Here is a 14,891-nt window from a genome sequence, read left to right on the forward strand (position 1 = left end):
CCCTGATACGTATGCATTGTGACATTACTTGGCAATCTGGTTAAATATATCCTCTTATATAGTTCATGTATATATCAATCCATCTACACTCAGGTTTATGTACAATTTAGTAACAAAGCCCAACTATCCATGATTATTTTGGTCATCCAGCAGCGTAGCAATGGAGGCCCACTATCTCAGAAGGTTGACTTTAATTAAATCTAAGGAGGCAGTCACTCCCTTTCACATCAGTAAACTATTTAGAAAAACACTAACCCGGGCTTTTAGTTAATCAATTATGACTTGGCATTTTACCAGTCCAGGGAGGAGAGTCTGAAGTGCCTGCGAAAATGCGCAGATTCTAAGTATAAATAGCAAGGACAGCTTTAATTTGCACAGAGGGTAAGCTTTCATCCAGTGGATCATTAAGAACAATGGAAAAGAACTCAAGGGCTTCAGGACGTTCCTCAAAGAATTCACAAAGGAGACAAAACGATTTTTCCACTGGGGAAAAGGGTGTACAAAACAAAGATAAGAAAAGCAACAGCAGGAACTTCAGTATGAACAAGGGAAAAACAACCCAAATGAAAAACCCAGTAACAGAGGACTCAAAGAGGAAGACAGGGAGAAAGGAAAAGATACCACTAGAAAACTCTCTCAGTGCTGATAGTAAGGCGACAAGCTCCACCATAGTGGACGTGGACAATGTAGTGAACTCAGATGAGAATGAGAGTGAGGAATGCAGTGCCTTGAATGAAATTGAAACATTAGAGGAAGGTAAGAGTTGGTTGCAGTGTGGGGAGGAGGGGGGTGGTGTGGGAGAGAGTGTAAACTGCACTTTGAAAATACTAAAAAAATTATTGTGTTGGAATCAAATTCTTTTGTATCTTTCCATTTACCAAATAAAAGAGGCTTGCCCTTTTCAATCCTTTTCACTACGAGTCCACAAGGCTCTTGTACCAAATTGAAATCAAGAATGGTTAACTAATGCAAATATTAAATGGAGTTATGTTCAAATGGTGCAACTCTGCAGCTTTCAAAGATCCACTATTTTTGGTATCATTCAACAGATGAAAAGGGCACCTTCGGGTACAAAGTTATTTTTTTTAAATCATTAGCTGACTGCCCTTCTTAATGCCCATCAGCCTGGTTCATAAAGTTTGATTATTTAAATTTAATTTTCCTCTTTTTGGCCTTCTAGGAGAGGGTGGCCTGTTCCAAAGTCTGCAGGAAAAATGAATATATGAATATGTACAATGATTTCCTATTATATGTATGAAGACTTAATTTTTTTCTTTTTTCCTTTAAGTGAAGAAATGATGCAAGGATATAGGACAAGTTCTGACTCAGATTTTTCCAGACTGGTATATTCACAGATTGATGAGGTACAGAAAGAGACCATTTGGGTCATCTTGCTTAAGCTGCCTCTTTAAAAGAGCTATCCAATTAGTCCCATTCCCTGCCTTTACTGTGCAACTTCTACCCCTTCAGGTATTTATCCAATTTCCTTCAGGATTACACTGAAATTCCTCACTTGTTTTCCAGTTGCTCAGTGGAACAATGAAGCAAATATGCTCCCATTCTATCAGCTGATGGGTGCATTATTAAACTATGAATGTTATGATTACAGGTCAACTCAGGAACTTTTAGAAGCTAAGGATGCTATAACTCCTGCACATGCATCTGTGGAATTGACTCAAAATATTAGGTCAAAATGGTGGTCATGGTATAGTGCTAGTAATATTTCACATTGGGCAGAATATTGGAATATTGCTGTCGGCGTGCGAGGGTGGGCCCAACATGCTAACACGTAAAATGACACACGATGACATCGGGCGTGCATCCCGACATCATCGCACATCATTTTGATATTTCGTTTGGCGGGTGCGCACCAGAAGTGGCTGTGCACCCACCAAGCTGTCAACGGCCTATTAAGGCCATTAAAAAAGCAATTAAAGTTGTTAGCAATGCTGCCCATCCAACCTTAAGGTTGGCAGGCAAGCAGAGAGCCCAAGGTGCCTTCGTGTTTTTCAGGAAATCTCATCGACATGCGGGATGAAGTTTCCTGAAGCTTGTATAAAATAAATAAATTTTTTTTTTGACTTCACAAACATGTCCCAGCTCATGTGACACTGTCACATGAGGGGACATGTTTAAATAATTTTTTACTTCATTATTTAAAATTTTTTATTATGTACTTAATCTCCCTGAGGCAGCTCTGTGCCTCAGGGAGACTGCTGCGCTGCTTTGCGCACACGCATGAAAAAGCGCAAGCACTGGCTCTCCCTCCTCTCCCCGCCTACACAGTTAGCGCTGAGCGCTACCGGTCGCGCGTTATGCTGGGCGGGCCTTAATTGGCCCACCTGCTTAAAATGGCGGCACAAAGCCAATCACGGGAGGCGATCAGCTCCGCTCTGCCCCACCTGCTCCCAACCAGCCCACCTAACATAGGTAAGATTCTACCCATTACGTTTCAGTCTTTTAATAGATGAAAGTGCTTAAAATTGTAATGGCTCCCTTGTCGAACATCCTTCCCATTAAATTATAATTACTTTCAGCAAAAAGTTGTTAGAGATTTTTATTTTTTGTCTTCACCTAAGGTTCTACTTACAGTGAAGAGCACATATTTTGTCACTGGAACTATAAATCCTATTTATACTTTTGAAAGGGTACAATGAGCAGTTGGAAGGTTGATCGTTGATCTTTTGCCCACTTTCAGTCCTACATTTTTTTCCCATTCCTCATTTATTTCTTGTTCAGAGCTCTGAAGAGTCACACGGACTCAAACACGGACTCGGTTTCTCTTTCCACAGATGTTGCCAGTCCTGCTGAGATTTTCCAGAATTTACTGTTTTTATTTCAGATTTCCAGCATCCACGGTGCTTTGCTTTCATTATTATTATAATGCTGCATAAGCTAACATGCCATTGCCTTCCTAATTGCTTGCAGTGTGCTACTTTTATATTCCATTCCATGATCTCCAGGAAAGATGGTTTTGGGTTTAGGAGGCAGCAACATATCCAAGAACTTTGGGGAGGGCAGGGAAATGGTGCAGTAGTTTGCAAGGATGAAGAGGTCAATATTCTAGATCTGTTCAAAATATGGGCCAGGATTTTTAGGATGGTGGCCCTTCCTGCCATCTGAAGAGTGGTGAACGCATCTCTACCAATATTGGCTGCCCCACAGCTATTTAATGATCCAACGAGCATTAATTGACTGGGATGGGACTTCTGCCCCACACTCAGGAGGAATTCCCAGCTCAGAGAGACAATCCAATTGGGTGTGGCGTGCTGCTGGAGAGTCCAGGGGGGAGGGAGATGCACCCGCATGGGCCAAACTTTACAGGCGGGCGCCCGATGTTGAAAAGAGATGACCCCTTTCCGACCAAGGCCTGAGCAGGGTCACTTTTCAGGCATTCCCCTGTCCATGAACTCCTTCGGCCAGCCTGAAAATTGAGGCTGAATGAGAAATGGACCTTAAGTGGTCATTAATTGGCCACTTAAAGGCCTCAATTAGGGCAAAGGGCGGGGGGGGAAAGCTGGAATAGGCCTCTCCCATCCCACCAGTAAAATTGCAGAGCGATCGGAGCAAGAGGGAGCCCAATGGGTAGGCCATCCGAGAATTTTTAAGCCCTCGCCCACCACCACACCTGCAAACCCCCCCAGCGGTAGAATGTAAAACTCTGCCTATGATATTGTACGTAATGCCAACTTCTTGGAATCAATATTAAATTACTTTTCAGTTGAGGCACACTGCTATCTTTCATTTTGACTGGCTCCTATGCGACCACAGGTATCTCCTAATGTTCTTCATTTTGGCACCAATGATCATAAAGCACAAAATCCAGTGCAATACCCTGTAATGTGAGAAAGAAACTAATGTTTGCCAACAAAGACTACTGCCAAAATAATATTCTGAAATTTGGACAGCTTAGGGAGGTAGCATGCAGTTTGCACCACAATAGGTGCAAACAATATATTTGTGTTGTGAAATTCATTACGCAATATGGTAATCCAAAGATATGTGTGACTGTTAAGGAAACTAAATTGGATGTCAGATGAGAAACGGAATTAAAAAATGATAGAGATCCTGCCTTTAAATTCAGATTTCTCCCCATGCCCCACCCAGTAAATATGCTCGCCCCACCAATGGGGCCAATATTTCTGTAACGTTTAATGAACACAACTACAAATCGCAATGGACTGCAATTAATATTACCTTTTCCAATATTTTCAGCTGGAAAAAGAAGCAATTATCTCTTTTGCTGTTCAGAAAAATATTTTGCCAGATAGAAACATGGCAAGATTTATCTCCAATGACTGTGGGTTAGATGGAGCAACTGTGAGCCGTACATATAGAAAACTCCCTTATTCGATCATGTGCTCAGTTAACTCATCTCAATTGGGACAGCAGTGATTGTGCTACATATGGGCTCTGGCCCAGTCTAGAGAAAAGGAAAAATCAACCATGAGTTCCAATCATTTCAATATCCAGTCATCCTAATTGAAATTGCAAGTATAGGACTTTAAGCGAAAGATCTGATTTGGCTCTATTGTGATTCTTCTCCATGTGAGATGCCTTCTAACTGAGTGAGTAGGCTTACATATGAAATGATATCTCAGTAATGCATTGGAATACTACTAATACCCAAAAAGCTGTATACCAACAAGAGTTATAAAAGGAGAGAACAAATTGAGAGAAAAAAGGACAAGTAGTGCATGACAGAGGAAACCTGGCATATAACTCTTGGATGCTGTTTAAACTGGGTATAATTTTGCTTTGTTAAAAACAGACTGGAGTGAAAATAATTTGATATGCCTGTCTGCTCTTTTTAATCAGGTATCAAGCACCGAAGTCCAGGGATCTGCGAGTGTATTCTGACATTCCTTACTTTGTTGCTGATTCTTGTCTCATTCCCAGTTTCTGTCTGGTTGTGTGTTAAGGCAAGTATATTGCTATCAAAAGATTGCAAACTGCATTTTTGGGAACATTGGTTCAGTGGGAATGAGGTATTTCTAGTACAGGCTTGTCCTGCTTGTCCAGCAGGCCGAATGCAGCCCATGAAGGCCCTCTATACAGTCTCTGGAGCCAGTTTTCAAAATGCCAGTTAAACAGGTAAGTTCTGCATGACGTTGCACCTCCAATTACAGGCCATTTTTCTCACTAGTCTGCCTATCTACAGCAAATGTGGGAGAGAAGCAATCTGTGATTGGACGAGCAGTGAACACCAGTGGCAGTGAGTTCAATGCATAGGCAGCCAAGGGCAGGGGAGCAAAGGAGCAGGGCCCGGGGAGCCTAGGACCGGAGCCCAGGGAACTGAGGCTGGGGAGCCAAGGAGCGGGGAGCCAAGGAGCAGGAGCTGGGGAGCCAAGGGCTGGGAAGCCGAGGAGCGGGGAGCCTAAGAGCAGGAGCTGGGGAGCTGAGGGCTGGGAAGCCGAGGAGCGGGGAGCCTAGGAGCAGGAGCTGGGGACCCAAGGGCACGGGAGCTAAGGAGCAGGGCCTGGGGAGCTGAGGAGTGGGACCTAGTGAGTTGAAAGCCATGAAGCAGAAGAGTGGGTCACAGGGAGCCAAGGGCCTGGAGGAGGCCCAGAGAGCCAAGGAGTGGGCCCAGGGAGCCGAGGGCCTGGGAGCCAAGGAGTGGGATGCTGAGAACCGAGGGTCAGGGAGACCAAGGAATGGGCCCTGAGGAGCTGAATGCCAGGGAGCGGGGCCCTGGCATCCATAGCAGCGCCCTGGAGGGCCAGAGCAGAGCCCAAGGCAAGGGGAGCGGGGTCCACTGGCGTCTGAGTAAGTGACTGGAGACTGTGAGAGAGTGAGAGTTTGGGGAGTTGGGGAGAGAGTGAGTGTGGGAAGGGGATAGAGAGTATTGGGGGTAAGAAAGTGTGAGAGGAGGGTAGAGAGTGTGAGAGGAGGGGAGAGTGTGTGACAGGAGGGGAGAGTGTGTGAGAGGGTTAAGGGGTATGGGGGGTGGGAGAGAGTGTGAGGGGGGGACAGTGTGAGAGGGTAGAGAGTTTGAGGGGGATAGAGTATGAGGGGGAGTGAGAGAGTAGAGTATGAAGGGGTAGGGAGTTTGAAGGGTATAGAGAGTGTGAAGGTGGTACAGGATGTGAGGGGGTGAGAGCGTGAGGGTGTGAGACTGTGAGAGGGAGAGTGTGAGGGGTTAGAGAGTGTGAGAAGGGTAAACCATGTGAGAGGGGAGAGAGTGAAATGGGGGAGAGAGTGTGAGGGCGATGAGAGTGTGAGGAGGGTGAGAGTCTGAGGAAAGGGTGAGATAGTGTGAGGAGGTAGAGAGTATGAAGGGCTAGAGAGTGAGAGGTGTACAGAGTGTGAGGGGAGGAGAGAGTGTGAAGGGATGAGACTGTGAGGGGAATGAGACTGTGAGGGGGAGACTGTGAGGGAGAGAATGTGAGGGGGTAAGAGTGTGAGGCGAGGGAGTGGGTGGGGTTGGAGAATATGAAGGGGTAAGGAGCATGAAGGGTGTAGAAAGAGTGAAGGGGGTACAGGGTGTGAGGGGAGGAGAGAGTGTGCAAGGGGTTAGAGAGTGTGAGAAGAGTAGAGCATGTGGGGGGGGGGTTGGGAGCATGAGGGGGGAGAGAGTGTGAGGGCAGTGAAAGTGTGAGGGGGTAGAGAGAATGAAGGGGTAGAATATGTGAGGGGTGTAGTGAGTGTGAAGCAGGTACAGGGTGTGAGGGGGGTGAGAGTGCGAAGGGAGAGAGTGTGAGGCAGTAAGAGTGTGAGGGGAGGGTGAGATAGTGTTTGGGGGTTGACAGTATGAAGGGGTCGGGAGTTTGAAGGGTGTAGAAAGTGCGAAGGGATACAGGGTATGAGGGGAGGAGAGAGCATGAGGAGGTGAGAGTGTGAAGGGGTGAGAGTGTGACGGGTAGTGTGAGGGGATGGGGGAGTGTGAGGGGGTGAAGGAGTGTAGGGGTGAGGGTATGTGAAGGGGTGAGAGTGTGAGAAGGGTAGAGCATGTGAGGGGGGTAGTAGTATGGGGGAGAGAGAGTGTGAGGGCTGAGAGTGTGAGGGGGTGCGAGTGTGAGAGGAGGGTAGGGAGTGTGAAGGGACTACAAGGTATGATGGGGAGAGAGTGTGAGGGGGGCGAGAATCTGAGGAGAAGGTGAGGCAGTGTGAGGGGGTAGAGACTATCAGGGGGTAGGGAGTGTGAGAGATGTAGAGAGTGTGAAATGGGTACAGGGTGTGAGGGGACGAGAGAGCGTGAGGGGGTGAGAGCATGAGGGGGTAGAGAGTATGAAGGGGTAGAGAATGTGAGAGGCGTAGAGAGTGTGGAGCAGGTACAGGGTGTGAGGGGAGAAGAGTGTGTGAGAGGGTGACACTGTGAGGATTGGGTGAGATTGTGTGAGGGGATAGAGAGTATGAAGGGGTAGGGAGTGTGAAGGGTGTTGAGAATGTGAAGGGGTTACAGGGTGTGAGCAGGTGAGAGTGCGAGAGGTTAGAGAATGTGAGAAGGGTAGAGCATGTGAGGGGTGTAGAGAGTGTGAGGGCTGTGAAAGTGTGAGGAGGTAAGGGAGTGTGAGGGGGTGAGGAAGTGCATGAGTGAGAGAGTGTGAGGGGGAGAGAGTGGGAGAGAATGTGATGGGGAAGAGACTGTGATGGGAGAGAGTGTGGGGGGGAAGAGTGTTGGGGGGGAGAGTGTGAGCGGGGTGAGAGAGGGGAGTATGTGTGAAGGGGGTGTGTGTGGGGCAACATAGTGTGTCCATGTGCCTGGCTTATTCCCAGTATCAGAGTTCTCATTCACCCTCACCCACACACACCATCTTGCACACTCATTCGCTCTCACAGTGGGTGAAGGTGAGTGAGTGTGTACCCTGAAACTGAGAGTGAGCCAGGCACACAAACACACTCACTCAATTACACTCGAATACTCATCTTTGTTTATTACTCTTTTTTTTTGCTCTGTAAGTTTTCTTTTCATGCCTCAGTTTTTTCTTAAATTCATGTTTATTGTTGTGCCAAACTTTATTTTTCCAAAATTAGTTCATCGGCCCCTGGAGAGCGAAACATTTTGAAATGTGGCCCTCCATGCGAATAGGTTGGACAAACCTGCTCCAGTGCTTAAATACTTGACCTCAATTAACAGGTCATGTGTTTAAGTCTGGATGGTGACCATCACCTGGGTTGGGTGCATTCAGTATTTCTCATCAATGTGTCACATTATGACAGGCTACACATAAAAAAAAAATTAGAATCTGAAAGAAAACAAAATTAACATAAAAGCAAAAAAAATTAGAACTGTGAAGCAAGGCAGTCAGTATTTAAAAGTAATTTTGAGTAAATCATGTGGAAATTTTATCATTTGCAGGCTGGATTATATGGCAGTAACTAAGGACAGAATTGTCCCAGGATTGCACTGAGTCGATCGCAATGGCAGATTTTCGCCCTGTATTGTCCCCGTCCTGGCACGTTCTGCCTCATTTAACAATGCGTTCACAAGAAACAGGTCAGACCACTGGCATGTGGGCTTGGATTAGTCCCCCATGCCGTGACCTCAGCGTTTCCTTGCTTCAGGCATCATATTTAAAGTGCACCAGGACACAGCCTACTTCATGCCTTCAGACCAGGACTGCTCCAGGAGACAGATGACCCTGAAAGCAAAGAAAATGGTGGCCCCCAAATTTAGTGACCCCTCTCTCAGGCCACCTGCTGAATGCAGTGGAAGGCCACTGTGATGTCCTCTGCCCGGGCTTTGGCCACAGGAGGTCCACCAGAGTCACCTATCTGACCTGGGAGGCAGTGGCAATGGCAGTCAGTGCCACCAGAGCACAGAGGAGGTCAGCCACCCAGTGCAGTGAGAAGATGAATGCTCTCATTCATTCCAGTGGGGTAAGTCAGCCATCTCATCACTCTCAACTCACACACTCACAAACCCATCATGCATCCACAGGGATTTCATACCTCAAGAGTCCACCCAGCATCCAATGCACATGCTCCTCCAGGGTCCAGTAGCTATAGGGCTCCAGCATCTTCTGCTCCTTGGATGTCTGCAATCTGAGCAAGGCTCTAAAGGTGAGTCCCGACTTCTGCACATCACATTTGTCCAGGGCTGGCATGTTTTCCTGCCAGCATAATGATAAATTGGGCATGGGGGTGGGGCCAATCCTGGTCGAGCTTTGCCTTGCACCCCATTACTGGGATGAAAATCGGATTCACACTGGCCTCCAGCAGAGTTCATTTTCTGCTATGCCGGACACCATCGGATGATCCTGCTCAGATTTCACACCAGTATGAAACCGATTTCTGCCTTTCCCACTGAATTGTCCCCCCTTCCCGACCGCCATGATGCCTGCCGCCAATGGGAACGGACGATTCCACCCTAATACCCACTAGTGTAATAGTCATCCTTTCTTTTGTGGTGCAGATAGTCCAAGAATACGAGCGTGCGGTGATATTCAGACTGGGACGACTGTTACCTGGGAGAGCCAGGGGGCCAGGTAGGTGTCTGTATCCTCGGTGCCATCATGATAGGTCTGGTGGCATATTGCTGCCAATATTGCAACTTCTGTTTCTAAACAAGATGGAGGTTAAGCATTTTATTTGATGATACTGCTTTTCAAAGCAGAAATATCACTCCGTGGATTATTAATCAGAGCCTCAGGTGCATAGTATTTTGACTTGTATATTGGCATTTTGGGAGCATCTTTACCACAATGACAATAGCGCTTCAAGGAAAAGGCTCTTTGACACTTTCTCAGGGCAACTAGGGATGGACAATAACTTACAGTGACACCACATTCAGAAACAAATACTTAAAAGAAAAGCCTGCAAAATGTACTTTTCTCAATTTGGGATTAGATTCAAAGAGTTTAGACTGGATGGGTTCGCATAATTCAATTGATCCTTAGGATGTAGTATTGTTACATATTACATTGAAACTTCCCAATTTTAAGTGTCCATCAGGATGCATTTTGTACCAATTTATACCTGGACATCTAGACTTTAGGAATATTGTTTTAAATTGACTCAGTTCTAGTAGGATTTAGCAAAGATTAGCACCATAGGACAATCAATAGGTGCTCCTACTCTGGGGGAGAGCACTCCAGAATTCAGGGAAATAAGGGAGGGCCAGTGTGAAGAAAGCTGTTTCTCAATGACTGACACTCAGTTGAGAAAAAGGGTTGATTCACTGCTCTCTTGCTTGCATCATGTGATTGCACTTGAAGGGAGTACGGGTTGGATATTTGTTGCTACTGTGTATCTTCAACTCATACCTCCTGTGAAGGTGGCATCCTACTTGGAGAGCGGGATCAGTAAACTTATTGTAAGACATCTTAGCAATAGGATTTGGGTTTCTCTTAAAGAAGTGTTACACTACCAATACAAGAGATCAGTGACAAAGGGTAAGATTATTATTATATAATTGGTCCTTCATTGGTTCTCATTATAGGTCTCTTCTTCTTCATGCCGTGTCTGGACACTTACCACAAAGTGGATCTACGTGTCAAAACATTGGAGGTCCCATTTCATGAAGTAAGTATATAAAAGAAAAACGCATGTTAAAAATTCAATGAATAAAGCACAGGCCCCAGGAAATGCAAGAGGAGCAAGAGGGCAAGAGACCCCAGGAGCAAAGTTACTTGTTTCTTTAGCAACATCTGGGACAAACTGTCAGTGGAGGTGGTTCAACATGAAAATTAAGAGATTTCAAAATGTAAGTAGACAAATTCCTGTTGTCTGAAGGATTCATGGTTATTACATTTTGTAAATGATATTGCGATTTTTTTTACCGGGGCGTAAGAGACTAACAGTTGGAGAGGCCAAATAGGCCAGCAGCTCTTATCTTATCTTCCATGTTATCATGCTCAGGTACTTCTCCAAGAAAATCGCAACGGGATAACTGGAATACTGGTGCATTTAAACAAACGGTATTTAATCAGATTTTCCTGATAAGTTAACATCTATTTACATAAGAGCATGAAATTTCCACTTGCGTTCACCCAATTTTACATTAAAGTTCGCTCACTTAATACATTGCAAGGATTTTTAATGGAAGAAAGTGTAGGGGCAGGAAGCACATGCTGAAGAAGGTGAGAGCTGCATTAAAGTCTTAATAATCTTCTACTAACAACTTCTATTGGCTTATGATAGATATTCTTTTGGGTGCAGTGTCACTGATAATTCCTGTAAATAGATTTCATGTTCCAGACTATTCAGAAGATACTTTCACTGACCAATACCCAATTAAATTAGAGCATGATCAGAGTATCATGTCATTGACGCTTTGGCATACGCATGATGATCCGACAAGAGCTGCCATGTGCATTTCTCTTTTAAATGTTCTTCAGGCTCAGTTTTACACTTATTATTATTCAAATTAGTGTCTGTAAAATCATCTTTTTCCCTCCCATAATACTTGGCAGACAATTGTTTTTTGAAACAAAAACAAATATTGCTGGAAAAACTCAGCAGGTCTGACAGCATTTGTGAAGAGAAAGACAGGGTTAACGTTTCGAGTCCATATAACTCTTTTCAGAACTAAGAAGTGGAAATGTGGTGAAATATATACTGTTTGGGGGGGGGGGGGGTGCGGCGGACGGACAAGTGAAGCTGGATGGAAGGCCAGTGACAGGTGGAGGCAAAGGAGAGATTGTGAAAGATGTCATAAACAAAAGGTCAAAGTGTTGTTGATGGTGATAATACTGGCTGAAGGAGGTGCTAATGGGGACATTAAGAGTAGAAAGCAGGATGAGCAAGTGACAGATGGCCCTAATGGGGGTGGGATGGGGGAGAGGGTACAGTGTGGGAGAAAAGATCGAAATAGGCTGAAAGGTTTGGATAAAACAATGAATACATTTTAAAAATAATAATAGAAATAGTGGGAAAAAATATATTAAAAAATTTAAAAATAAATATTTGAAAAAAGGGGATCAAAAAGGGGTAAGGATGAAGGAAAGAGTTCATGGTCTGAAGTTGTTAAACTCAATGTTAAGTCCAGAAGGCTGTAAAGTGCCTAATCAGAAGATGAGGTGCTTTCCTCCTGTTTGCGTTGACCTTCACTGGAACATTGCAGCAGGGCCAAGAATGAACATGTGGGCATGAAAGCAGGGTGGTGTATTGAAATGGCAAACGACAGGGAGGTCTGGATCATGCTTGTGGACAGACTGAAGGTGTTCCGCAAAACAGTCACCCAGTCTGCTGCTTCACTTGAAAGGAGTGTTTGGGCCCTTGGACAGTGAGGAGGGGGGGAAGTAAAGGGGCAGGTATTGCACCTTCTGCAATTGCATGGGAAAGTGCCATGGGAGGGGGTTGAGATGTTGGGGGTGTTGGAGGCATGGACCAGGGTGTCCTGGAGGGAATAGTCCCTATGGAATGCCGACAGGGGGGTGAAGGGAAGTTTGGTGGTAGCATCATGCTGGAGTTGGCGGAAATGGCGGAGGATGATCCTTTGAATGCGGAGGCTGGTGGGGTGATAAGTGAGGACAAGGGGGACCCTGTCATGGTTCCGGGAGGGAGAGGAAGGTGTACGGGCAGAGGCGGGGGAGATAGGTTGGACACGGTTGAGGGCCCTGTCAACTACCGTGGGTGGGAAACCTTGGTTGAGGAAGAAGGAAGGCATGTCAGAAGCACTGTTTTGGAAAGTGGCATCCTCGGAAAATTGTTTTTTGAATTGCGCACACCTGACTCACCAGTTTGACCATTGCTGAACAAGTTCCCACCTCAACAAATACAGTCTCCAATTCCCTGTTGCCCCAGGTCTGCGATGTTTCTTTGTATTTTCCGCTATACCACAGAGACATACACAATTGGTGTGAGCGTCCAATCAACCACAGCCAGCAGGTGACATCAGCATCCCTTCAGCCAGTAAGTTAGAGACAGCTGCACTGCGGGCAAATTGAATGCAGGAGAAAGAGCTACATCTCAGAAAAAGAGAATTGTATGCAGTCTATGAGGCAAATGTTGGCCACTTGTGTGAAAAAACATGAGTTAGCTAAACAGCAGATATTTTGGAACAACTTGTTGCTTGTTATTCCTGGAAATGGCCTTGCTGAAAACTTCCCTTCATTCTTTTAAAAAATTTGGCAGATTATTAGCTGCAATATCAGTGGTTCCCCAGAAACATGATGTACCTTAGGCATAATTTTCCAATTATAATGAGATAAGAAGAAAAATCTACAATAAAAACAGAAAATATTGCAAACGTACAGCAGGTGATTCAATCAGCATCTGCAAGAGCAATCAGCAAGCTATTTAATATGTATTATCATAACAGTATGCAAATTCCACCAGACATACATACATGAATACATCCAGAAGATGCCACTGGATATTAACAATGAGTGAGAACCCCAATTTCCCTGTCCACCAGCCCCAACCAACACCACCAATCCAATTAAAATGTCATCAACTGAGATGATGACTAGGGGTCAAGATGAAACTTTCTCAAATCAAGCTGGGCTTCAAATCTGGAACCCTCCTGGTCTTTATGGATAAGCCACTATGAATAAATCTTTTGATCCTAAAAAATAGGTTCCAATTCAGAAGGTCATATGAAATAGGAGCAGGAATAGGCTATTCAGTCCATCAAGCCTATTCCACTATTCATGGCTGATCTGACTGTGATCTCAAGTGCACTTTCTGCCAGCTGCTCGTAACCCTCGGCTCCCTTGTGGATCAAAAATCTGTCTAAGTCAACTTTGAATATATTCAATGACTCAGGTCATCTCTCAGGGGAAGAGAATTTCAAAGATTAACGACCCTCTAAGAGAAGAAATTCCTGCTCATCTCCATTTTGAACGGGAGATTCCATGGCCCAGATCTTCTAATGAGCGGCAATCATCATCAGATTGCCACTCCACTTGACACTGCTCTGCGTTTCTTTCAGTGCCTTCCAAGCCAGCTTTCCCAGAAATGCAAAGCACAGGGTGTAGTCGAATCGGGTCAAGAGGTAGTTGTGTCAGGTCGGGGGAGTAGTCAGGTGGTCGGTGATTGTAATCAGATGGTCAGTGGGGGTTGTCAGGTTGGTGGGGAGGGGTGGGGTAAGTGTGAGTGATTTGGGTGTCAGTTCTGTAGCTACACAGGAGTTACTTTAGGTTTTAATCTATCTAACATTTCCTGGGTAACTGTTCAGGAAAGTACATTGGAGCTGTCTGAAGTCTCTGACTCTAGCTCAGTCAAGGGTTCCAGAAGCAGAGGAATTGCCCATTGGAAGTTCAAATTTCCCACATAGGTCAGCACGTCAGGATTTCTACAGGGTCTCAACACACATTTCGGTCTTACGCCTGGTTTCTGACAATCTGGAGACTGGAAGATTTGGGCCCTGATTTTTGAATTGTGCCCCCAAGTTCTAGATTTCCCCATGAGGGGAAACATCCTCTCAGTATCTACCCTGTCAAGCCCCCTCAGAATCTTATACGTTTCAATAAGATCACTTCTTATTGAACTATACTCCAATGAGTACAGGCCCAAGCTATTCAAACTTTCCTCATAAGTCAACCCCTTCATCCCAGTGAACATTCTCTGAACCAGTTCCAATGCAATTATATCCCTCTTAAGTAAAGAGACCAAAACTGTGCACAGTGCTCTAGGTACAGTCTCACCACTGACCTGTACAGTTGTAGCAAGACATCCCTACTTTTGTACTCCATCACCCCCTTGCAATAAAGGCCAACATTCTATGTGCCTTTCTAATTATTTGATGTGCCTGTGTGCTAATTTTTTGTGATTCATGTAAAGGACACCCAGATCCCTCTGTACTGCAGCATTCTGCAGTCCCTCCATTTAAACAAATTCTGTTTTTCTATTCTTCCTGCCAATGTGGACAACCTCACATTTGCCCACATTACATTCCATCTGCCAATTTTTTGCACACTCACTTAACCTATCCTTTAACTATCCTTTTGCTGACTCTGTATCCTCACAACTTGCTTTTCTACCTAACTTTGATTCATCAGAAAATT

At 45.1% G+C, this 14,891-nt stretch overlaps 1 protein-coding gene across 1 annotated transcript in view; it reads left to right on the plus strand.

Moving 5' to 3' along the window:
* Positions 1 to 381: 381 nt before the first annotated feature.
* LOC121289204 (podocin-like) overlaps positions 382 to 14,891 on the plus strand; it is a 43,924-nt gene continuing 29,414 nt past the window's right edge. The window contains exons 1-4 of the mRNA XM_041208403.1: positions 382 to 756; positions 4,819 to 4,926; positions 9,360 to 9,428; positions 10,382 to 10,464. Coding sequence (XP_041064337.1) covers positions 414 to 756; positions 4,819 to 4,926; positions 9,360 to 9,428; positions 10,382 to 10,464 — 603 coding nt within the window. The 5' untranslated portion in view covers positions 382 to 413. The remainder of the gene's footprint in view (positions 757 to 4,818; positions 4,927 to 9,359; positions 9,429 to 10,381; positions 10,465 to 14,891) is intronic.

This window comes from Carcharodon carcharias, chromosome 16 (genome assembly GCF_017639515.1).
Source record: "Carcharodon carcharias isolate sCarCar2 chromosome 16, sCarCar2.pri, whole genome shotgun sequence".
NCBI classification, from domain to species: domain Eukaryota; kingdom Metazoa; phylum Chordata; class Chondrichthyes; order Lamniformes; family Lamnidae; genus Carcharodon; species Carcharodon carcharias.